Source organism: Balaenoptera musculus, chromosome 2 (assembly GCF_009873245.2).
Source record: "Balaenoptera musculus isolate JJ_BM4_2016_0621 chromosome 2, mBalMus1.pri.v3, whole genome shotgun sequence".
NCBI lineage: Eukaryota > Metazoa > Chordata > Mammalia > Artiodactyla > Balaenopteridae > Balaenoptera > Balaenoptera musculus.
This window is the reverse complement of record NC_045786.1, coordinates 131,900,134-131,926,294: the sequence shown is the minus strand read 5'-3', so window position 1 is coordinate 131,926,294 and position 26,161 is coordinate 131,900,134. Positions and strand designations below refer to the sequence as shown.

At 45.1% G+C, this 26,161-nt stretch overlaps 1 protein-coding gene across 2 annotated transcripts; it reads left to right on the top strand.

Moving 5' to 3' along the window:
* Positions 1 to 16,107: 16,107 nt before the first annotated feature.
* Positions 16,108 to 25,945, top strand: OTX2 (orthodenticle homeobox 2). Of its 2 annotated transcripts, XM_036841057.1 has the most exons (5): positions 16,108 to 16,186; positions 16,339 to 16,410; positions 21,070 to 21,284; positions 22,275 to 22,426; positions 24,295 to 25,945. In XM_036841057.1, exons 3-5 carry the CDS (start codon positions 21,188 to 21,190, stop codon positions 24,913 to 24,915), a joined length of 870 nt encoding a protein of 289 aa, XP_036696952.1. In that variant the 5' UTR covers positions 16,108 to 16,186; positions 16,339 to 16,410; positions 21,070 to 21,187; the 3' UTR covers positions 24,916 to 25,945. The 2 variants fall into 2 exon arrangements, with proteins under 2 accessions (XP_036696952.1, XP_036696962.1); XM_036841067.1 differs by lacking the exons at positions 16,108 to 16,186; positions 16,339 to 16,410 and adding an exon at positions 17,892 to 18,442.
* Positions 25,946 to 26,161: the final 216 nt, after the last annotated feature.

Genomic DNA, 26,161 nt, shown 5'->3' with positions numbered 1-26,161 from the left:
CAAATGGGCTCCTTAGTTGCAGCAGGCAGGCTCCTTAGTTGCAGCTTGCAGGCTCCTTAGCTGCGGCTCACCGTCTCCTTAGTTGTGGCATGCGAACTCTTAGTTGCAGCATGCATGTGGGATCTAGTTCCTGGACCAGGGATCAAACCCGGGCCCTCTGCATTGGGAGCATGGAGTCGTAACCAGTGCGCCATCAGGGAAGTCCCCTATGAGCTCTCTTAAGAGAGAATTTCAAGGCTAGTAAATCTTTTCATAACACGAACTTCTTAAATCCTCAAAACATGAGGAGACCCTCCTAGAATTTACTAGTTGGGAGTAAATATAAAAATTATTTTAAAATTATGTTTACATCATAGAATAAGAACTGGAATGAAGCTTAAGAAATCATTTGATTACCTTCAGGCAGGTGTAAATAAAGCTATTTAACCAAAGCTTTCAAATCTCTTCCCAGAGATCTCCAAACACAGAGAATCTACAGTGGCCACCAGTAAACATATTCCTGTGTTTTGCCACTGGGTTGGGTAAGCTGGGGATATGAATCTGTGTGTTCAGCTGAAAGCTCCTATGTTAAGTTCTTTCATCATCTCTGATCTTATAAAGAAGGCATGGAGAGCTTCCTTCAAAATCCCTCTTCCAGAAATTATCTATGCATTTCATGACATTAATTGGGTCATCACTTTAGCCATTCTTCTTCAGGTTAAATGAACTTACCCTTTAACTATGTGCTATACTCATCTGAGAAGTGCCCTTGAGATATTTCCATCATAACAGCTCTTTCATTTCACTTGGGGTTCCACACTTCCTTTGTATTTTAAAGAACAGTGTCGAAATTAGGTCCTGCCTTCTTGTTAATACTCACCCCCAGTCCCAAGGGTTGAGTGCCTCCTAGGCCATGCATGCTCTGTTCCATTTTCTTCTTTTTTCTTTTTTTAAACAGTCTGGGAAGAAGTTAGATGTATATACAAACCGCTTACAAATGGGCATCATGTAAGTGCAAAACCCCGATAGAGAAATAAGCGCATGGTTCCTTAGTTTGTTTTTTAGCTAATGATGAAAATGCAGGTAAGAATATGATAAGAAGTAGCCTTAAGGACATGTAAGTGATGGAAAGAGAAGGAAAACTCCTCTAGGTAGTGCCCAAAGGAGTTACCATTTTCTTCCTATCAACATTAGGTGGATGTATAGGTCCCTTCCTCGATAGCAGCAGAACAAAATAAAGTAAGTGTTATAAATGACAATCAAAGAAACTTACAGACAACTACAGTATCAAATGAACAATCCATTCTGATATTTTGCAAGTATAAATAGAAACAGAAATAACTAGAGGTGTAGAAATAGTTGAAAAAGACACTCAACATTAAATTCTAAACTTCAAGTTTGAAACACCCAGAGATTGGGATTTCTCCATAACTCATAAATCAGCCCTAATTCAAACAAATGGCCAGGATGGCAAGGGCAAGCAACTTTAGATCTGGCCAGGACAGGACCTGGGGAGGCCCAGCAGAGACCCACCATCTGTTGATAAGGAAGAAGACCCAAAACAGAACCAGGGCAAATAATTCTGTAGTCTTACTGTCAAAAGGGTCCATCCATTCTTTATTGCAGAAAGGATCCATACTTCAGTTGTATCTTTATATTATTTTTTGCCATTTGACATATTATTCATTCCACAGTTATATTTCATTTCTCCTCAAATGATTCTTTTGCAATCTTTAGAAAGCCCTTCACTATGTTCCTTTTTATTTGGCTGAACTTGGTGGATGCAAGAGGGTGGGCTTCTCCTAAATCATGTTGCTCAGAGTATGTTAAAAAAAAAAAGTAGCACCCCAGACAGGTGTGTTACTGTTTGAATGTGCCACCTGTTACACACCCAGGAATGAGACCTGCTTTGCTAAGAAGGAAAGAAGTTCTGCTCTAGAAACTGTTCATTGAAGCTCTTGTTTTATATTGAGGCGGGTTCCATAAAATAGCCATTATCAACTGCGTAAGACAAAGCTTGTGTTAGTTCGAGGGCTAGCCCCTGTTTTAAAATCCTAGAAAAGATAAATCCTGAAGGTTATGGGCCATTTCCACTTTCTCCACTGCTTCCCTGACAAGAGGTAATGTGGGTCTGAGGAGGAAACCAAAGATTAATGGCTTAAATAAAGCAGAAGTCATGTGTAACTGCCCAAATGCTAATACACACTCATTGTTGCTCAATTTGTTATTTAAAGTCTGTGCTTTATTCTATTAACTTTGATTTGTCCTTTTTGCTTCTGTAATTTTTCCATACTGGACCATCCTGGCATCCACCCTACCTTTCTCTCTGGGTTTCATTCCCTGATAGGGGCTCTGTGCCTGGGTCTACCTGCCAGGACCCAAAAGGCCCATTGGTAACTAACTACCATCATAATCTTGTCCAATGGTGATAGCTTCACCCATAGATTTAACGGAGACAAAACTGAACAACAACTTATAATAAACATCTGAGTTAAGAAAAAATTATCAGGACAAACCATACATAAGGTTAGATTAAAACAGATAAGGCCGGATGACAGTGTGGTCCAAGCAAGTTTTTCTATGCAGAGATGCCTTCTATTTAGTATAACTGAACACATGACTTAAAACAAACAAACAAAAAACCCACAAAAAAAAACAAAAAAAAAAACAAAAAAATTCACACTCAAAAAAGGGGATAAAGACTAGTATTGAGAACAATTATGAAAATGACCAGAAATGTCACTTTTCATCTGCTGCACAGGGGAGTTAATATCATGAAAACTTAATCATAATGAAATATTTTGTCAAACAGTATCTGTTCCTGTATTAAGAAATTAATGTGGGACTTCCCTGGTGGCTCAGTGGTTAAGAATCCGCCTGCCAATGCAGGGTATACGGGTTCGAGCCCTGGTCCAGGAAGATACCACATGCTGCGGAGCAACTAAGCCAGTGCGCCACAACTACTGAGCCTGCATGCTAGAGCCTTCAAGCCACAACTACTGAGCCCGCATGCTGCAACTACTGAAGCCCGTGCGCCTAGAGCCCATGCTCCGCCACAAGAGAAGCCACCACAATGAGAAGCCCGCGCACCGCAACGAAGAGTAGCCCCCACTCGCCGCAACTAGAGAAAGCCCGCGCGCAGCAACAAAGACCCAACGCAGCCAAAAATTAAAAAATAAAAATAAATAAATTTATTTAAAAAAAAAGAAATTAATGCCCATATGCACAACTTTGAGTTCACAGAAACTAAACACTTACGGTGGTAGAATTAAGGATTTCATTTTCCTCTTTATAGTTTTATGTATTTTCCAAATTTTTTGGAAAGAAGTTTTAGAAATAGAAATAAAGATTAAAAACTAAAAACTGTTTAACATAGTTTTTCCTGCTGAATTAGTATCCTGTTCATGAAACATGAGCATAATAAATCAAAGTTACTATTGACTTCATCAAGATATGGCTAGTTATATGCTTAAATAATAATTGAAGTGAGGATGAGAAATAAATTTTGCAGAAAGTAAGAATAATATTATGCCTTGTCTATATGAACCCAAACCTGAAGATATTTGAAAATATTTGAGTAACTGAGCTTTTTTACTTTTCATCTGCATTAGTGATGCTAATTGGCTATTTATATTTTGGTTATCACCAAAAAATCTTAGATGTCAGCATTAGTATACATGTTATCTATTTTTCTACATCAGAATTTCTCAAGTTTGGCACCTACTGACATTTTAGGCCAGACACTTCTTTGTTGTTGGGGGCTGTCCTCTTCATTATAGGATATTTAGCAGGATTTCTGGTCTCAGCCCTCTAGATAACAGTTGTGACAACCAAAAATGTCTCCAGACATTGCCAAATGTCCCCTGGGGGGAGAAATCACCCCTGGTTGAGAACCACTGCTCCATAGTAAGTTATCACTCTCAAAATATTTTGATTATCTTTTTAACAGTTACCTATTACCATGGCCACATTAATCATGCCATGATTCACATTGATCACAATTATCAAAGAAATTACAGATTTACCCCGGCACTCAGGGTTACTATTAGGCTATTAGACGAAGCCTGGGAATATTAAAGGAAAAAAATTCCTATAATTAGAAAAATACAAGATTACACAGAAAGAGCAAAGATTTTGGTTGTACATTGGAATCAAATTACATTCATTTGTTGAAGTGGTCTGAATGACTCAAAAACATGCAGCAGCTATCATTCACTCAGCAACAACACAACAGATATATTAACACACATTTTGAAAAGGAGGGATGTTGCTTCATAGGACAATACTGCTAATATTTAAGAAGAGATGTTGGTGAATCATCAGATAGTCAGGCATGATTTTTTCCCCTTAAATGTTTCCTGTCATTTTTCTTACTGCTTTTTTTTACTTAAACACAGGTTCACTGGCACTCACAATCAAAATTCTGTTCCAAAACTAATCTTAAAATTAAATATCTTACTTTTATTTCATGTAAATAAATTATAAATGATCACAGTTAATAACATAAATAATAAATACTCTCTGCATCACCATTCTTTTAGATTGTAGTGATTTTTATTTCATCACTGTGAATAGGGGATGGTCTTTTGTCTCTTCTAAATGTCCCAGTCCTCATGGGATAATTAAATATGACCTAAAAGCAAAATAAAGTTTAAGAGGATTTTTTTTTCAGATATGCAGCCTTGATTTGTACCATTGTCCTCCAATTTCCTTTTTAAATTTTCAAAAATAACATGTGAGTTTTAAAACTTATTTAATTTAAAATGACTCTGTTTTTAAAAAAGAATACACTGTAGTGGGATGCCGGGACTGCATTCATCCCAGCATGCCCCACCACTGTTCTTTGGATGGCAATCACAGGACCCAGACATCAAGCTGTGGAGGAGATTCTTCCAAGCCACAGCATCTGGCTCTTTGGCAAACTGAACAGGCAGTTGCCCTGGTGGCTTTGGAGTTGCCTCTGGGTCTGTCACAGGGTAAGGCTGCTGAGGGAGTGTCTGGATTCTCATCTCCTTTTCGTTTCACCATCCTTCTCATATACCTTTTTGGCGTCAAGAGATCCAAGAACTTCCATAAAGCAAATACCGCCCTCCTTAAGTCTAATGAATTTCTACATAAACACTGTCGTATTCAAGAAGTATCCCTTTCCATTGCCCACATCCCTTACGAAAGTGTAAAAATAGGCAAGCGTTCTGGCAGCAGCAACACTAGCATTCTATTTCACACCCCACCTGCAGAGAGAATCATAAATTAAATGTTCTATTTTCAGTCCTGGATATTTTAGGCCTGCATTTTCACCTTCTTTACTTGTAATAGATCTCTTCGCCAGTTAAATTTAATAAAGTCATATTTATAATATGAATAGCTACCTAATCTCATGGAAACTTTTTTTTTTCATTCTCAAGATTTCAATCTAAGCTGGCAAGGTGGTATAAAGACTACAGGGGCTTAGTTAGAAGAATTTATGGCACTTTAAAATCACAAGTGCAGTCCCTGGAACAAACAAACACCTGAACACAAGAATCGGCAGCTCTAGAACAAAGGGGCTCTCATATCCTCTTAGCTGTACAGGAAATTAAAAAGGCCAAATTTGGAAAGTAAAGAATGCATTTTTGGATGTTTTTAGGATATTTAAAAAAAAACAACCCTCTAAATACTTTGTACCAAAGGTAGTAATGAATATGGCCTCTCTACAGACCACAGGCTACGCATGGGTGCCATGACCCTCAAATCATACCCAAAAGATAAAATAACTCCTGGTGAAGAGATGGCTCAAAGGCTCTAGTGAGTCCAGACAGACATAGATCAGTAAGATTGCTTTATAAGAGGTAGCATTTAATTCCTCCTGCTAGAGTTCATCAGAAAAACGGAGGCTTTATGCACTGACCTCTTCTATAGAGACTCAGTTCTAATCTATTATCATTTGATCACATTCAATAACTCCATCAATGACCAATGGAAAAATCCATGGTAATGTCTGTTTTATGGATGGAGAGCAAATTAAAAAGAAGGGGGAGAAAGTCTTTATAGGAAAGATTATATTTGAGTGTAAGTTGTTACTTTGGAAATCCTAAATTCACAGGGAAATAAAACTCATCACAAGTAGTTGAAGCTAAAATGGCCAAAAACAAACTAATAAATATGTAATAACTATGTCTAGCCCAGAAAAAGAGACTGAAAAAGTAACTGGTATTTATAATCATTTTGAATACTTTTTGTGGCATTCTCTTACAAATAAGATAAAAATGTAATGATGCCACACACACATATAGTCTATCTTTTAGATATCAGCTAAAAGAATATATAGTTAAGTCTCAAGGTTGTGTTTATTCCTATCTAAAAAATTATCTTCTACTGGAGAGCATATAATCTAAACATATAATAAAATGTACACTCGGTTGCCTTCTGATTTTATTTTTTAGAAACAAATCAAATTTGAACATTAAGAGTCATCAACTTTTGTCAGTTAATGCAAACAACTCCTACAGCTTTCCCTAGTAACACTGCTGTGGATGATCAACACAAGTACTTATAACTTAGAGCAACTGACAAATCTCTCCATGCTTAATTTTTGTCTTCAATAATCTTCTATACTCTAGAAACTGGAAAAATCAAGATGACTTCTGCCCTCAGATTTGGGATGGTGAATTTTCCAAAAGAGGGTAGATAATGTAAAGTTTTAGATCAAATTCTTATTATAACTATTTGCTTTTGCTTTAAATGAGAAAAAAAAATTAACTTAGTTTATGGTCCTGAGCATGAATCTCTAGACATAACTCCTGACAACTGCATAATACATAGTAGGCCCCTGAATATGTTTGTTGAATGAATGAACAAATAAATGAATATGAGTTCATGTTGCAATCAACTTTTTAAAAATACTTATGCTCTGGAGACTTCTTGGATTGATAATCATACATCTTTAGAGAAATAAGAGATTTCAATGGAAAATTTTGCATGTGAAAAATATTTATCCATCCTGCCATGTGTGAATAAATTGGTTGATAGACCAAATTGATCCAAATGTGCAATTGGATTTAAGACTATATGGTCTAATGCAAAATGTTTTTTGCTTTTACTGGAATGTAGTTGACTGAGGTTGTATCTACCCAATGTCAACTACCAGGGCATTTAAAAGTATTCCTTAATGATAATGGAATTATTTGGTTTCTCTCCAAGTGTTTTAACATAAACACAGGCTTACCCAAGGTGACCTATTCCTTGGTGAGTATCTAGTGTCTACAGAACATCTCCTTGTTAGAAAAAGGCTTCACCCAGCCCTTTGCTACTTCTGTTTTTTTACTGAAACAGTAGGGAAAGGTCAGGATAAATTAAGGGCCATGATTCTATTGATACTCAATATCTATAAATCATGCCTGTTTCTTCTGTGTTTCTTTGACCTATTTTGTGCATCAAATACAAGAGAGCACAACCAGAAAGAAACTGCTTTTCCAAAAGTAACTCAGAACATACCATCTACTTTCAGCATGGTCTGTATGCCTCTTAAGTGGTGACTCTGTCATATTCAGGAGCTAAGTATTGGATGCCATTATATCTTTCACTTTTTGCTTGTCCATTAGTTGAATAAGCTGCCAGAAAACTGCCATTTAGGCTAAGAGCTACTATCTGTTGCTGAACTAGCTTAAATGGTATTCAATAAATGATTAGGAATGTCATTATTGAGTTGCTATCCAAAGTCACACACATGCTAATAAAGATGCCTCCAGCATCCATAGGTCAAATGCCAAGAAACAGATCCACAAATACAAGTTAGTCTGTTGTTACTCTTATGTTATTGGGCAAGTATGACATATGAGGTTCAAGCTATCCCAAGAAGAGAACCACTTCCTGCTGGTCTTGTGACCTGGTCACTCCCCTGATACCCAGCTGACACACATGGCCTCACCACCAGTAGAAACCAAGGCTTGTCTGATAAACAGTAACTGGAGTACTTCAACTTTTGCCTTCTGAAAAAGGCAGTCCAAAGGAACAGGAAAAGCTCTAGATACAGCATATAGAATGAGGTGGGGGAGGAGGGGAGGAGGTTCCTAGACCATGACAAATAGCTGATAGCTGACTTCCATCAAAGGAAGGTTACAATGCTCTAGAGCAGGGGTGCTCAACCCCCAGGCCACGGACTGGTACTGGTCTGCAGCCTGTTAGGAACCGGGCCGCACGGCAGGAGGTGAGCTGCGGGTGAGGCAGCAAAGCTTCATCTATCTGCCTGCCGCTCCCCATCGCTCTCATTACCGCCTGAGCCATCCTCCCCCAACCCTCTGTCGAGAAACTGTCTTCCATGAAACCGGTCCCTGGTGGAGAAAAGGTTGGGGACCACTGCTCTAGAGGTCCATCTCTCCTGAGGGAGGGAAAGGAGGAGCCTGGGGCTTTAGGGAAAACTCCAGGTCTGCTTGTCTTCAGAAGCTTTGAGAGGCTCCCTAACCAGTGGCCAGAATCACGAAAATGGCAAGTCTGCAGGAAGTCTGTAGATGAATAGATGGAAACAGGAGGGAAAGTGGGGTATGATTGAGGGATAACAAGGCTGGCCCAGGGACACTGAGAGCTGCAGATGGAAGTGTGCATTTGTGGGAGGAACTTTCTTGTGAGGCTATCTTTCAAGGGAAAGGCATGTGTCCAGTTGGGCCTTGGAGGATGGGCTCCTTCCTCCTCGTAATTTGTGTGTGAGTGTCCTCGGGGCAGCCTTGGAAGCCTGACTACCAGCTCTTCTCTGCTCTCCCAAGCACCTCACACGGGCTCAGACCCCAGCAGTGTATCTCTCCCCGGCGCTATGTGTGGCTGGCCAGTGCGAGAAGCCTCCAGAATTCTCCGAAGGAGCTCGGCCCCCTGCCCCCACTAATCCTTTGGTGAAGGGAAGAGATCTGGTCTGAGTGTGCCTGTTAGCCTGCGGCCGCCCCCTGCCCCACCTTAAGGGAGAGAGTGATACTGATGGAGGGGCGCCACCACTCCCCGACCCCCGCCCCCAACTGCCTGAGCCTCGGGCTGGGAGACGGCGCTGGGGAAGAGACCGGGGCAGAGCGGGTTCCGAGGGTTGTAGGACCCCAAGCAGCAGGCGTCAAGCCCCTCGCAGGCGCCGAAGCACCTCGTAAAAACCTAAATCGAGATCATCCCTTCCCCAACCTGTAGTCGTCCCCGGGGCTTGGCGACCGCGAGGGCCGCCCTCGGGTCCCCGCGCCCCGGAGCGCCAGGCTCAGCGGTCCGCAGGGCCACGCCTGGCACTAGGCGCCGCCGGTCGTTCCGCGCCCAGGCTTTGGGGTCTCCCCTTCGCGCGCCGGCTCTGGCAGCTAGCCGCTCCGGGTTCGAGGCGGCCAGCGCGAGGCCTGAGTTGGCCGCCCTCGCCGGGGAAAGGAAAAGCCAGAGGTGGCCGCCGCCTCCTCCCCATTGCCCAGCCTGGAGTCGGGGCGTGCTCGAAACTAGGAAAGGTTGGGATCCCCCCGCGTTCAACACACACGCACGCGCGAGCACACACGCACACACTGAGAGAGAGAAGCGCGTGCACACGCACGCTTTGCTCTCCTGGCCAGAGTTGGAGAGGGGGCGCTTTGGCAAACTTGGTCGACTCGCCGGATGACCACTTGCGCACAGAGGCCCCCCCTCCCTCAAACTCTCAGTTTTAAAAGATTTTTTTCCCCCCACGACTTTTCCGTAAGTGAATCAAAGCAGAATCCAGTCTCCGAGGCAGCCCCGTCCCTTTAGGTAAACTTCTCAAAATGCACCAGGTGGCCCTGGGTCTCCAAACCTTCCTGCGCTCGGGCGCCGCGGCCGCCCTCGCCCGGCTCCGCTCGCAGGCTGGAGAGCGCCAGGTCTGCGCGCAGTCACCCGCGGCTGGGGCGCCTCCGGCCGGGCGGCGCTGCCCAGGACCGCGCGACCCGCGGGAAGGGGCGCCTGGCCCCGCGCCGCACTTGCCCAAAACTAAACCGCCTGATGACAGCCGCTCCTGGCGCTTACACATTAAGAAACCCAAATTAAGAAGTGGGTGAACTGGGGAAGGAGGGAGCCAGGGGAGTTTGCACCCTGTATCTCAGGTATGAGCACTTTTCACTGACATTGATGCAACTGCATTAGAGTTAATGGCAGCAGCCTGCTTCTCATTATTAATTGTCTTTGTGTTTGGATAAAGTATGTAATCTTCTCAACCACACCATTAAAATAGGTTGCCTTTTCAATTAAGAACTGTCGTGAGCACAGCAGTCAATTTTCCTAATGAAGATGCATTATATTTTAACATTTTTTTTAAATAAAGGAAAATCCCAGGTTTTTATTAGACACGATTATGGAGAAATACAAGAGAGTTTCTCTAAATGTATGCGACCATGTAGTGCATTAAACGCCAGGCTTTTAAATAAACTGAAATTTCTGCAGATAAAAGGAAAGCATGAGTATCAAATATGTTCAAACCCGCTTCATTCAGATTTCAAAAAGCAAATACGATGAGTTCATTTTTTTCAAATGCACTTAACAGATATAACAATAAAAACAAGTCAGTGACTGAAAATATGCCTATAAACTTTTGGGGGATCCCTTCTAGTTTAGAGATAATTTGCAGATCTTAAACTAAAGCAGTGATGTTTGTTGAAAATGCACTACGCACATTTAGATAATGTGCAGTCTTTGAACAAATACCTCAGCTTGATCATTAAGAGGCAAAAAATGTTTGGACTGTGCACTTACAATTAGTTTTTGTTTATTTGTTTTCTTCCTTGCTTTCATATTTCGTCTTTAAAAGGAGAAAAATTGAAAGCTAATGACTCTAGCAGAACTGCTTAAAATTCTACACCTTTGTGATAAGCAACTTTTCAATTATTGTAAAAAATTAAAATCGCAAAATTCTAATGTCGAAGTTTAAAAACTGGTCAGAAAGTTCATGCCTGGATATGAAAGTGGAAAGTTTGCATCCGTGAACAAAAATGAAAAGTGTGCGTTATTCATTTTCTAATCTTGGGAATATGGGAGCCTGTAGTAAAAAGGATCTGTCAAGATCTATGTTTTCTTTGTTAATAAAAAAAAATTTAAGTTACTGTATTTTGCATATGAAATACTATTTTAGACAAACAATTCCTCTTTTTTTCTTTCCCCATTCAACGTGAATACTCTCATAGGAGCCACATTACAGAATAGTGTTGGAGGAAAAAAAATAAGTCAAATTCTTCTAAATAGAAGAAAAAAGTTCCCAACAACAGCCAGGCTTTTTTTTTTTTTTTTTTTTTTCTTTGTAAGGCGACATCAGTTGGTTATTTTGCAGACATGATCTTTTCCAGGTTTTAGGTGTTATGTCTTTTAAAAACTGAACTCTTTTTAAATCAACCAGCCCTTAAAATGATCTGCAAAGAGTGGGAAATTAGATTTTCGATTAAAACCTTATCCCATCTCGAAGGATTACTTTATATTGATTCTTAAATATGGCTACAATTGATGGGCTCTAATTAAAAATCCAAAGGAAAAGTCTGCCGTGCCCATATAAAAGAAGCTTTTCATATACGGGAAATAAAGCTTGTAAAAGGTTACAAATAAAAGATTAGAGATTTATCCAAACTAGTTTAAAGCTTCACTGTGGTTTTCTTTTCTTCTTTTTTTCCTTTCTTACAAAACCATTCCCGGGTCTTTTTTCCCCCAGTTTTAAATGAAGTTTGCAAACAGGCAAGATATTGGACTGTAATGGTTGTTTTATATCAGCTCTGTAAGCTCAAGGCTGCTGCCTGCAGTAGAATTGATTTCAAGGAAACTTCAGGACCAAGAGATGAAAATTACATAAACTGACAGCTACCACCCTTCAACAGTCCATCCACATTCCCGTCCACACTCTCCTGACACCCAAACCCACACTCACACCCCTCACATTGCTCTCCGTCTCTCACAGTCACACATGCCCTTCCTATCCCTCACCCTAACCCTGCTCTGCACACACCCTTGGTCCTCACACGCTTAGGGACAGGCGCATAGCTTCCAGCTCACACTCAGCTCATAAATGTCTCACAGCCCCACATCTCGCACTTGTCACACAATCTTAATCCGTTTCATTCCGGAACAACATGGTCCTCTTTTCCTCTTTTTTTTTTTTTTTTTCATTTGGAATTTGCCTCCGACTCTTTTATCAGGACAGCACAATCCTATCTTTGAAGTCATTTCTTTCCCCCTTACCCTCTTTTCTGAAGCAACAGCAATGCAGGGAATAAGCGACCCAAGCTTAATTCATAAGTGATCTGTTGCCTTCTTTTTTCCCCCAATTCTGCCAGCATCGCCAATCTTTAACTCTTGTTAAAAAATTAATTAAAGTTAATCTTGTCAAAGTTTTTAATAAAGACGTATTTTAAAACCTAATGAAAAATGACTTCTTTCTAAATATCGTGGCAGTTCTAAGGCAAGATGTGGTCCCCCACTGTCCACTGAATCACTGAAAGGATTGGAAATTAATCTTCATATTTCTGAAGTAAGTGTTCAGGGAGTCTAACTGACTCCTTCCCCCCTGAGAGGCTGTGTTCTCACGGAATATGGGTTTTGTTCTTCATCTTCTTTTTTAATTAGCCTGAAAGAATCCTGAGATCTCTCTCCTTTCTCCTCCCACTCCTCCACTCCCCCCACACCACCATACTTAATAAACTTGGAGGAAAGTTTGGAATATTTTAAACTGGCCTGGCATGTGGGGTGGAGAATGTAAGCCCAGCTAGCACCAGACGTGCATCTAGATTTCGAAATATGAATATCAGCCATATTTTGGAAACTGCACGCAAGCTCTGACAAATAATTTGATTCCCCGTGTACTGGTTTTCTTAATTTAGCTTCTGAATGCTTACATCCCATATTTATAGCAAGATAATTGTACTCATAGCAACTAAAAACCATCCAGTTGTTAATGAAAATTACTTAAAAACATAAAGCATGCTACTAGAAGTCAGATTCATAGGAAAAAATTTAAAGACAGAGGACACAGGGAAAAAAAATGTTAAACATGAACAGAGACAATAAAATGACCACATAGTAAGTGTACTGGAAGTTCAAGGACTTACAGAAAATCGAGTTAGACTTTTCATACAAGGAGTCTTTTTCTCCCACCAGGTGTCTAAGGTTTTCAGTACAACAGCCAGCACCCCCTCCCCCGCCCCCAAAGCTAGTGGCTTTTGTCCTGAACTAGAGTAGGGTTTGTGGGGACTGTACCTGAGCCCGGCTGTCTGCAATTTCCAAAGTGGCAAGAAGAGACTGGAAGAGAAAAAGCATGATCTTACAGGTGAAGAGCAATTTTGCAACTTTTCCAGGAGACACCCAGGAGAAAGCTTGCTTGCTACCAACTGCTGCAGAGTCTGGGCAGAATTCCTCTAGAAAGAAAAAGAAAGTCTTTTTCCGCCCCCCCCCCCGCATGCCTCTCTCTGTCTAGTTCTCTTTCTCCTCTCTGTCTCTCTCTCTCTCTCTGTCTCTCTCTCTCTCTCTCTCTCAGATCCAATCTTTTAAGAGCTTCAGCACATTGCTAAGCTAAAGGGAAATTCTCTTTGATAAAGCGGTGTTTCCAGCTTCTGGGTTTTAAAACCTAAATCTATATTCAAATCTGGCTGAAGGTGTGTTCTGGGATTTATGAAAGCCTCTTAAAGGGGTAAATTTACCAAACCGTGACAAAATCATCACAATCTTACTTTAGACATCTGAAGTGGATGAGAATTTTAAAGAGACCCTTGTTTATTTAACACTGTCCATTTCCAACTCGTGGTTTATTGGCCCCGAATTTCTGCGAAGTTACTAGACGAGAGGGCAAAGGAGAAGCGGGAGCTGTCTCCTCCCGGCCGCGGGAAGGGGAAAAGCCCTCCCACGCCCCCAAGGCGCCGAAATCTGCCCGTCTAACAGAACGGGGGAATTTTCAGGGCGATTCAACTGCCCCCGCCATCTGAGAAGACGTCAGGCTGGAAGGGTTTCCCACGACTCCGGACCCCACTGCAGATAGGTCTCCCGGTCTACAATTTTTCACTCACTTTGTGGAGATCACAAGCGCGCGTTCTGACATTTCTCCACCTCACCCCGCCCCCACTGCCCCCAAGCCCTCCCTCCCGCCCTTTCCCTCCGCCAGCTGCACGACGTCCATTTTTCCTTTTCGTTCTTTGATGCTTTAAACATCTCTGTGGTACAACTGGGGGGAAACGCTGTCCTGTCTTGGGGTAGGAAGGAGGCTCTGGCTCGGGGGATCGGGCTGGATTTGCCCTTCCTTCATCGAAAGCATGGTGACTGGCCCAGAGCTCCCTACCTACGCCGCACGGGCCAGATCGCCTGGGGCATTTCTACACCCCCCCCCCCAATTAAAGGCCTCGGGGCAGTTGTCAAGCATTTTAGTACAGTGGGGGCGGGGTGAGAAAAAAGGTCCGTACTCACCCTCCCCCCAGCCCGGGCCCCCTGCGAGAGTCTTGACTCCTGGGAACGCGACAGCCAACGGGTCTCTTCGGATTGGAGCGCTCGCGGAGGGCCCGGGAGGAGACGGGCAGACCCCGGGCCGCTCGAGGTCTCGCGGGGACCCGGGGCCCAGAGCTCTAGAGACACCTGCCAGGCTGGCCGCGGCCGCCGAGTGTCCAGCCCCAGGCCGAGCCGGAGCCGGAGCCCAGCCGGGCTGCCGAGCGCTGGCTGCCTCGTGCGCACTCCCGTAATTCGTTAATTGCTGGAAATCCCAAGGACGGCCACATTTGATTACACATACAGTATAAGAACCGACAACAAAGCGACGAATTAATTAACCAACTTCATTAACATAGGTCCCCAAATTAAAAGCGGCGAGCTGTTTCTTTGGCCCACTTGCCGTGGCGGCGTGGTTGGAGGGGGGAGGGTGTTCAGGAAGAGATTTTATATTTCTTTTCCGGCTTTGGGAGTTGTGAGGCAGGAACTGCTTTCTGCTCTCCGCCCCCCACTCCCCGCGCCCCCCAACCCGGCCATTCACACACCCTCAGCCTGTCCACTGGGGCCCGCACCCCACCCCGCCCAATCCGTCTCTGCTTTTCTGGGGACTCAGGTCTGTCGGGCCCCGCTCTCCGTGCCAGGCGGAAAAGTTGGGCTGGGGTTCGCTCTCTCCGGCTCGGTCCCCCGGTGCCGACCTTCTCCAGCCTCCGGGCTCCCAGCCCCCGGCTCGGGCCGCGCGGGCTCGGTTAGTTCCAGGCCCCGCCGCGGCTGGCGTTGGGGTGGCGTTTGTTTTAACGCAGAAACTCTGATTATTTCCAGCGTGGGCCTCCCACGTCCTCTCCCTCCCCGGGTATCCTGCCGACCCCACTCTCACAGCCCCGAATCCTGACCTGGCTCCTGCTGTCTCCCCAACCGGCCCTGGGGTTAGATTCGGGGATTCGTGTTCTTTGCAGGCTGTCTTGGGCTTCTTAAAACTCTAAAAACCCTGCGCGAAAACCAGGAGCCCGGGTCTCTTGCTTGGGGGCCGGGAGACGTTTATAGGGACATAAAGAATGAGAGAGACACTGAGTTTTTGAAAATAGTTTGTTCTTGGACTTGGGTATCTGCATCTCTCTTGCTTACATGCCTACGCTTCACTCCCAGGTCTCCTTTCTCTACCCTTCCCGGTCCCCTCAGCGTGGTCTGACCCTGTTTGAGACCGCAGAGTCGTGTTTGTAACCTTCAGTCTCACTAGCTTTCTGTGTCTGTTCTACACACTTACTGCTAGCGTGGAATGTAATAACCAGCTATCTCCCACGCTCACTCTTCTCCAACCTTGACTTAAATATTTTTATCTTCTCATATTAAGGTGTATGGGTTTCCTTTCTCCCCTTCCCTAAAACAAAAGCAAAAACAAAAAAGGGGGGGTGGGGGGAGAAGAGAGGAAAGGAAGAACAGGAGAAGGAAAGGAGAGGCCTCCCTGTCCATCATTTTAATTATACAATAAGTTCACATGCTCCGGCCCATAATGTATATTTTAAGCACAGCCCAGTGTCTTTCAAGAACATTCTGGTAATGTCGGAGGCCTGGATTTGTTGCCTGCTCGTCCCCCCGTGCAGCAGCGGCCTGTTTTCCTCCCCCTGTTGTGTGTTTTTATTATTTTCCCTCTGGCTTAGATGTGTCAATCATTCTCTCCCTGCCATTGGTTGGAGAGTTTGCGTCAAAAAGTTGCCAGAGAGGCGCTTTCTCAGCAAATCTCCCTGAGAGCGGAACCGACCTCAGCTCCAACTCAGCCTCCACTGTTATTAAAAATAAAAATCGCTAGAGAAGCCCTCCTCACGTCTACTTTGTATGTATCACAGAGGGGCCCACGCGCGTTTCGAACTCGAGCGACTTTCCTTATTTTCTGTTCTTTAGAAAAATATTTTTTGTTGTGTTTGACTTTTCATGGAAGGGTGAAGATTGCAAGGTTTCTAACTCAATGCTCTTGATTTCTTTTAGGATAGCTGGCTATTTGGAATTTTGAAGGATAATTTGATTTCCCCCCCCCCCAACCTCCCATGTGGCTCTAAGGTAAGTGTCTGTCTGTCGTGTCTGTCTATATCATATCTACGTGTCCCTCTGTCTACCGTCATCCCAGTGCCTCTAGTAGACCCACTGATGCACCTTTGAGAACGTGGAGTTCTTCTTAAGGCTGATGTATTTTTTTTCCCTTGCAAATTTTTGAGGTGTAATAACGATCACTGCTAAAAATTTGTGATCTGGAGATAAGGGCGAGAGTGGGAGGAAGGGAGAGAGCGCGCTCCTGGGGTCGGTGCTTTCGCAAAACGTCGTGGAAACCCTCCGAGTCCGATGTGGGGTATTTTGGAGGGGTGTTGTTTGTGGTTTTGTTTTATGTCAACGCCCATTCTGGGTTTCTCCCTGCGATCTTTGCGCTTTGGACATCACATGTGGTTGGGGTCATTTGGATTGATCCCAAGGACGTTTTCAGAGTCCGAGACAAAAAGATGCAGATGTAGCTAGATGGATGGATGGATGGATGGATGGTGATGATGATGATGATGATGTTGTTAATAATAATAATAATTTGGGCGCCTCCGCGCGCCCAAAGCCCGGCTTGCCGGCGGGTCGGCGGGCGCCGGCGGCCGCCGCTCAAGCTCCTGCCTGTCCCTAATGAACGTGAGAGGAAACCCGAGAGGATAACCGAGGAGGCGGGGAGCGCCGGCATCTCCTCCGCCCCGGCGCTCGCCGCTCGCTCTTTTCGGCCCCCTCTCCCCCAGCCAAGAGCAGCTCACCAAGGTTCTCGGCCTCTTCCAGAGGGCCTCCAAATCTCCTTTTTCTTTTTGAGCACCACTTCCCCCCACCCCGGGGGGAAAAAACCCGGGAGTGCCGTACCCCCCCCCCCCCCCGCCCCACACCATGGCTGTTGTTTGTTGTGGTCCTAGACCGAGCGAGCGTGGAAGGGTCGTTTTCCAACGTGACTGCCGGGGACGGTTCCGGGCCCGCCCCTCGCAGCCCTCGGCGCGCACCTGGGGCGGGCAGAAGTGGCGGTGAGTGGCCCCTGCTCCGCCCGAGGCCGCACGGAGCCGGGGACTGGAATCCTTCCGGTGGGAAGGCGGCCGCTCAGTTGTTCTCGGACAGGGGCCGCGGCCCGGCCTGCTTGCGCGCTCGCGCGCTCTGCTCCCAGGCTCGGGGACACCCGGGCGGCGCGGGCCGGATCGCGCCGGGGCAAGCGGGGCGCTGAGGCCCAGCCTCCAATCTCGGTCGGCCCGGGGGAGAACCAGCGGAAGGTCTCAGCCGGCAGCCAGCCTCGGCAACGAGTCGCGCCTCAAACTCCGAAGAAGTCTTCGTGTTGAAGCGTTCAAGTGACTCTTGAGATCACAGTCTGGTTTCAGGACACACTTTTTGAAACCCAAGTCCCCGTCAGAATCCCGCCGAGTCGGCTTTTTCCTCCTTTACAGACCGAAGTGGGGTGCGGGGACAGAAGGCCGAGCCGCGTTGCCCCTTGAGTGGTGGATTGCTTGGGGAGGGGACGGGGAGGTCACTCCTGGAAATTCTCCCTGCATCCCAGAGCTTCGGGGGTCAGGATTTTTCCTGCTCTCCTCGGGACTTTTTCCCATCACCAAAGTTATTAGCACAAGAGAGGAGTTGAAGAGGAAACTCCTCCCCCCAAAGGCAGGTAGATACCCAGACCTCTGCTCTCAGAGCTAACACCAGGGCTTTCTCCTCGCCATAATTAATAGTCAAGGCCAACCCTTTGGGCACGTTTCTTCCTCCCTCCCTCGCGAGTGGCAGCGTTGTTTGATTCCCTGAGGCCAGAAACTTTCACTCGAGTTCGCCGGAGGGAGGCCCGCGCCGGCTGTTTTCCGCGCTGCCCGCATATCTCCTTTTTCTGTCTCTCTCCTCTTCCTCTTCGTTGTCTTCCGAGCCGCAGGCAGGTCGCCAGTCCGCGTAGTTTTGTTTCCTTTCCATCATGCAGAAAATTAATCAGCCCGGACGAGAAGCAGAGCTGAGCACGGCGTCCTGTAATTAAGGGACGTGTGCCCTTCGGATTATCTCGTTAGTTTATCAAGAAAACATTTATTATAATTAATTCTCGGACGAGGTAATTATTATTGAGCGAGGACACAGCAACTGGTAGATGGGCTCCTTGGAAGATGAAGAAAAAAAAAAAAAAAAACAAGGGGGAAGGGAGGAGGGGGGAGGGGGAGCGACAGATTGCACGAATTGACCGTTAGATATAAGGCAGCGCGGCCCGGGGCGGGCAAGTGGAGCAGGACCGCGGGCGCCGGGGCTGCGAGGCTGCAGGGCTGCCGGGCAGGGACGCCGGACCAAGTCACTCGCGCCCGGAGGTGTAGGCGCCAAGCGGCTGCGCGGACTCGCCGCGAGACCGCCGCCCGCTCCTTCTAGGTAGGAGTTCTCCAGGGGCCACCTCCTGAGCAGTTGTTTTGAGGCTTGTATTTTTGAAAAGGGATTTCTTTTTCCCCTTCTGGGCTCTGCTTAGAGAGGAAGGGAGAAAGGCTTCCTGGCAGGGCTTTGAAAGTTAGATGGAAGTGTCTAAGGCCTCTTCTTTGGAGAGCGCATACCTAGGCTAGCTGTGGAGAACACGTCGTAGTTTTGTTTTGTTCCTTTTTCTTTTAAAGATGTATCCGGTAGTAAATGGAAAACAGTCTATGCCGGGAATTTTGGTCATTTTTCGATTGTAGAGCAAAGGAGCTCCAAGAAGGATCTCTGTCCTGTTGTTTTCTGTTTGTAACTGCTTTTTATGCTGGAATGTGCTACTTTAATGTGTGATGTGTCAGGCATTTCTAATTGGGTGAGAGCTATACATGTAAGAACACTTCCATATTTCTCATGTGCACATCCGATATGATTTCATTTGTTTCTATAGTAGTTCAGAACTTTCCGACATAGTAAGTTTGCATTAAACGAGAAAGAACCCCAGCTTAGAGGCTATTAAAACCAATACATGACTGTATTTTAAAGCAATATTATTTTCACAGCCTCCAAATAACTATCATGAAAGGAAAAGATAAAACATCAAGTCTTTGTTGTAGGAGCAACTAAATTAGTTTTACTGGTGAGATAATACAAACTCCTACAAGGGCATTTATAAAATTACATTAAATTAGATCTAAGGGTGGAAAAGCATGCTTTTTCTGCTATGAATTTAAATCAGGAAGAAGTTGCAGTAACTGGGTTCCATCTGTGGAGTTTTGTGTCTTGATCTCTTAAGCAATGTAAATATGAAAATCCAGAGTCCTTAAAACTCAGTAGGACCTCTGTAAAAGTAAAAGGGAACTTCTCCTAATCTTGTGTCCGCCATTTTGAAGCAATCTCTCATAGTGTCAAAGTTGCAAAGTAGAGATCCATGCAGGAGAAGTGCCACCTTTTAGGAAAACAAAAGCCAAAATTGCAAACAGCCAGTCTATAAACATCCATTTTGGATCCCTTTGCTTGGAGGAGTGAGAAATAGTCAACAGAATAAAGTAAATAACTTTTCTTTTTCTTCCTTCCTTTCCCCTCTCTGAGCTCTTTTTCTTATAGGATTTTAGGACCCTTGAAAGGTAGGGAGAAATTGTATTAGTTTCACAACTTTGGGTGTTTGTGTATCTACTTTCTTCAAAACTAGAATGTGCAGAAAGGCGCTAGAGGTAACAGGAAACTCTGCTGTAGCTGCTGGGCACCCAAATGCCCGAAAATTTGCCTCCTGTAGGACCAGCAGCCTCTACACATCAAAATCAACATGGAAGCGGCTTGCGCTACAAATGTGCACCCTTTCTACTTGCAAATGTGGGAGCCTGTCATTATCTGATTGGTGGGATTCTAACTTTACTTCAGAATTCCTAGCACACCCTGTGCCAAACTTGAAGACTTTTTTTTTTTTTTGCACTGCGTTTAAATATTTGATGGGTGTCGATAAAAAGTTAAATACTTGTTTGTTTAGCTTTAGTTCTTTAGACACATATAATCAAGTTCTCCAAAACCCTAATAAATCTGTTACTTACCTCGAAATCTAATTACCCAGACTACTAATTAGGTGAAAATGATTACTGGAAATGACTTCAAATGTGGAATAATAGTGGTTGAGCAGTTTTCTCAAGTTTGCTGTTTAGCAAGTTGGTATTTTAGATGTTAAGTGCACTGACATTTTAGGTTCGCAGCAGTTGAAAGTGGTAAAAAGCTAAGATAATTAAAATCTGCCTTGGAAAGGCAACAGTCTGGGGAGAGGTAGATGTCTTGAATTGTTTCTTTGTTTCTCACCAATGGCCTTTGTTATCTGCATTATTTATTTAGCCAAAGAGTTCTTTGTCTCTGCAAATGGCCCCAATCAAGTTTTGTTTGAGACAATTAGCTAGTGCCAGCCAAGGAGTCCTATGCAAATGTAGGGATAGGAATGCAATGTGTGCATTTGGAGGCGTGGGGTTTTGTTGGGGGGGGGTGGGAGCGGGAGGCAGATTGTATTGCTTTCTTCGGGTCTTTTTTTTTTTTTTTTTTAAGTTTTGGCTGGGGGTGGGGAAGACAGGTTTATCTGGTCTCTCTGCATCTCCTCTAGTTCAGAGCAGCTGGGGAGGGGAGCGGGGTGGGGGGGGGGGGAGGCTTTGCAAGTCCTTTAAAAGCCTCTGCCTTGCATAGCCCGGGCTCTTCTTAAGTTACTGGTGGAACGTGGAAGAGCTGCGTCCTCCGAAGCGGTAAACCAGCACCTCTGTTTGTTTGTTTGCTTTGCCTTAGCTCCACCATTCCAAACCCACCCACCAGGACTCTGAATCTGTCCACCCCGGGCGAAGCGCGACCTTCCGGCTGGGTCCCCCGGATTTGGGCCGACTTTGCGCCTCCAAACAACCTTAGCATGATGTCTTATCTTAAGCAACCGCCTTACGCAGTCAATGGGCTGAGTCTGACCACTTCGGGCATGGACTTGCTGCACCCCTCGGTGGGCTACCCGGGTAAGTGAGCCCCGCGGCACTGCTGCCCTGCCCTTCCCCACGCCCGCTCCGTGGGGCTGTGACACTCTCCCCCGAGCACCGGGGTTGGCGGTGGCGTCGCCCCCGCCCCAGCTCCAGGCGAGGTCTCCACTGGGTTTTCCTTCCGAGAAGCAGCTCAAAGCCACAGGGCATTACCGGCCGAGGAGAGGGCAGGGGCTGGGGAAAGGGAGTAGGTGGATCTACAACGTAGGAGTGGGGCGAGGAAGGCTACTGCCCTTGTCATTTGGGCGAGGGGACCCTGCCTGTACCTCGCAGTCCATTTCCTCGGAAGTGCCCTCTTGGCGAAGTCGGGTTTCTCATCATAAATTCTCCCCGCCAAGCCTGGGGCTTCCCCTCTGACCTCCAGGCCCTTAGCCTCTAATCCTTAGAGGTGTGACTTACCCCGGGTGTGAGTGCCTTCCTTTCCGATAAGATCTGGTTTTTAAAATCCTCCTAGAACAAGGAGTATGAAATATGCCCCCATTTGAAAGATGGAGGAACAAAGGCCCTTGGAGTCCTAAAAAAGCCTAGATCTCGGGCAGAATCGAGATTTGCCCCCATCAATTCGAGCTGCCGGTCCTCAGGGACCCTTTGACTTCACAGAGTGGGGTTTTTGTGTTGATGGTTTAGGGGATGATTTTGGAGGGTTCTTGTTTTTTGTCCTCCATTTTTTTTTCTTTCTTTCTTTCTTTTTTTTTTTTTTTTTTTGGTTAGCTTTCGAAGAGACGCTCTGTCTGGAGCCATCTCCGACGTCAGGCGGAGTGGGGCATCCCCTGGAAGGGGCAGGGTCTGCCAGAGGATCGAGGCCGGGCGGGGGTGGGGAGGACACGGGTAGGGGCCGGGCTGAGCTGATGCGAGGACCAGGGGAGCGCTGAGGTGTGGGCGTGGCGGGAGTCGGACACCCGCAGAGACCCCGTGTGACTGAGAAGCTGCTCCCGCACCCTAAAGGGCCCTGGGCTTCTTGTCCCGCAGCCACCCCTCGGAAACAGCGGCGGGAGAGGACGACGTTCACCCGGGCGCAGCTAGACGTGCTGGAAGCGTTATTTGCGAAGACCCGATACCCAGATATCTTCATGCGGGAGGAGGTGGCGCTGAAAATCAACTTGCCCGAGTCCAGGGTGCAGGTAGGGCAGATGTAGACACAGCCATCCTTCCTGACCGTGCCACCCCTCCCCCCAGCACTGTGTATGTTGAGGACCCAGGAGAGTTCCAGGTCTTGGAGAGGACCAGAGGAAGGTTTGAAACTAAATGCTCGGCTCCATCGGAAGCCAGGAAACTTTTCTCTTAGGGCCCCTTGAGTGTCTGATTTCTCCTCGTGTCCCTTTTAGTCCCTCCAGCCCCACCCAATCCTATAACCAAGGTTCTTCCGGTCCAGTTGGCAAGGTAAGACTGGTGATTTAGCTGCAATGATAAAGCACAGTCCTAGAACCCTTGGACCCCTGGTGGACAGAAGCCCAGCCTTGGCAGATTTCAAGGATAGGCACATAATATTTTAGTTCTTTCCCTTCCCCTGTTGGAAATCCCCCCTCCCATTCTCATCTACTTTTAAGGGTAAAAGAAGCTTAGCTCCTGGATAGTTCTAGTATTTTTACAGATGAAGAAATAGAGTAAATGACTTGCTCAAGGTCACATGTCAGTTTGGTGGTAGAAGAAGAAATTACACAGTAAGAGTGTTTTCTTTGACTTCTTAGGGATAGAACAGAATTTGCTAGATCTGAGCCATTCAGCAGATAAAATATCAACATGGTATCCCAATGATACCTTCCCCCCTCCCCTTACTCCCCCTTAACTTGACCTTAAGCTGGAGAGGAAAGTAAACTCCCAACTCTTCTGGAATGCAAGTCCCATATAGATTTCTCTGGAAAGAATGTTTAACACCTAAACCACATGTACACCTGGGACTCCCCTTCAGCTAGGACACATCAGCATGAACTGCAGATCAAAAAGAGGCTTTTTCGAAGTCAGAAAGAAGTTTTAGCACTTGTGAGGCTTGAACTAAAGTCTTAACTGAAAGAAAATAAATGGCTCTGCATGGTGGGTGGTTTGCGCTCAGCCTCCACGGCATCATTTTACCACAGTTAAGACACCCACATGGAGAGCTCATTCAAGAGGACAACTAAGGACTTTTGCCCAGAAAACGCCAGTAGCTTCCCTGATAAGCCCCCCCTCACACACCAAACACAACACCTTCATTGCAGAACATGAAGAAGGCTGGTAAAGAGAATTTTCAAAGTTACACACAGAGGCAAAGTGGACAAGCCAATGAACATAATACAGTAAACAATCTATGTGTCCAGTGGCACGACCCTGAAGGCTCAGACTTGAGCCTAGGAGAGAAGTCTGTCTTTGAGCTCAAAGCAGAGTATATATGAGTCACTCCACTTACCATAAAGAAGGTTTTGGCAAATAGTAGCTTTCAGACCTTCTTCCTCAACAGGATCATTTCTCCTGGGAGCTTTCTTTTGTGAGTCTTTCTAGAAGAGACAAAAAGTCGAGTGATGGAAACAACCTACATATTAGTAGTTGCTACCTGGAAGATGGACTGTAAACTGTTTGAATTTAGGCTGTTCTTGCTGGCATATAACAACAGATTGTTTTCCCTCACTTCTCTTATGTTCCCATCCAAAAGACATAGATATGTTCTATTCCATTGTGAGAGTGTTCCAAAATATAGCTGGGTCTTATGTGTATGTGTGTATTGGGGGTGAAATAAGAGATAGGAAAGTGAGGGGGAGAATTTTTAGTCATATGATTTGGGTGATTATCTTAAATTTTACTGTTCTGAGCTAGGAGTAAAGCAGGGTCAAATGCTTTTAGATAGAGCCTCCCCAACTTTCATATAATTCCAGGAACATATATGAGAGTTTCACTGGCAGGAGAGATTGTCTGCTTAGCTCATCTGTCCATCTAGGACAGATTTATAATCTGGGAGCCACTCTTTTCCTTAAGGAGTCTCTGAAACCACGTTAAAGAAGTTTCTTTCCCTTTCAAGGTGTGGTTTAAGAATCGAAGAGCTAAGTGCCGCCAACAGCAGCAGCAACAGCAGAATGGAGGTCAAAACAAAGTGAGACCTGCCAAAAAGAAGACGTCTCCTGCTCGGGAAGTGAGTTCAGAGAGTGGAACAAGTGGCCAATTCACTCCCCCCTCTAGCACCTCAGTCCCAGCCATTTCCAGCAGCAGTGCTCCTGTGTCTATCTGGAGCCCAGCTTCCATCTCCCCACTGTCAGATCCCTTGTCCACCTCCTCTTCCTGCATGCAGAGGTCCTATCCCATGACCTATACTCAGGCTTCAGGTTATAGTCAAGGATATGCTGGCTCAACTTCCTACTTTGGGGGCATGGACTGTGGATCTTATTTGACCCCTATGCATCACCAGCTTCCTGGACCAGGGACCACACTCAGTCCCATGGGTACCAATGCAGTCACCAGCCATCTCAATCAGTCCCCAGCTTCTCTTTCCACCCAGGGATATGGAGCTTCAAGCTTGGGTTTTAACTCAACCACTGATTGCTTGGATTATAAGGACCAAACTGCCTCCTGGAAGCTTAACTTCAATGCTGACTGCTTGGATTATAAAGATCAGACATCTTCGTGGAAATTCCAGGTTTTGTGAGGACCTGCAGAACCTCTTTTTGTGGGTGATTTTTAAATATACTGAGCTGGACATTCCAGTTTTAGCCAGGCATTGGTTAAAAGAGTTAGATGGTATGATGCTCAGACTCATCTTCTGATCAATGTCCCGGGAGGCATAGAAGGAAAAATGAAAGGCCTTAGAGGGGCCTGCCAACCAGCTACCTGAAATGGACAAACCATTTGATACTTAAGATCCTATCATAGTTTTAGATCATTGGTTTTACTGATTTGCAAAGTGATCGAAAGCATTCTAGCCACGTGCAACCAAATACCACCAAAAATAAACAAACAAAACTAAATTGTGAGGGAAAGGAGGGAAGGACATAGCCTTCTTAAGCAGAGGTGTTCCAATGTCATAGCCAATCCTTGGTTGAATCTTAGGAATGGACAGTGTCTCAAGCTCACTCACGTTTCATGACCAACTGGTAGTTGGCACTGAAAAACTTTTCAGGGCTGTGTGAATTGTGCGACTGATTGTCCTAGATGCACTACTTTATTTAAAAAATAATGTTCATAAGGAGTCAATATGTAGTTTAAGAGACAATCAGTGTGTGTCTTATATAAATGGTACATCTGTGGTTTTTAATCTGTGCTAGACTTCAAAACTGTGATCTCCTGTTATTGTATGCAAACTTGAACTCCACCTCTGCAGGGGTTCTTCTGTGATTAAATAGGTTATAATTATAAGTAAATTCAGAGCAACTGAGTACTTATCTAAAAAGATTACCTTTGGCTGGAGGTGAGCTGCACTGAAACTTTACAACAAAATGTCTCTGGACAAGGAGAGTGAGAGAAGAGAAACAAAAGGACACTAACTCATCTGTAATTTGCTGTTGGTAAGCCTAGCAGTAAAGAGACATTGGTCAATTGCTCTGACCCTGATGAATTTATAAACTGAGATCATCGTTGTTTATGCTTGCAGATGTTAACTGGAAAAGTTATATATGCATAAACCTTTCTTCCTGGATTTGGCAGATATGTATAATTATATTAAAATGGTTCTAGCACAACATTGGGTCCAGTTTAATTTTATACCACCATTTATGAATGAGAAGCCCACATTCAGCCACTCCTTCCCAAAACATGTTTTTCTTGGGTCAGAGAGGGAATTAGCAAACTTTATTTATAAAAAATTTGGGGGGGGGGCCTAATCTATGAATGAACAAGATATGAATGACCGGTATGTCAACTTTTTGTGACTTTTCATTAGTACTGCTCTGAAATTG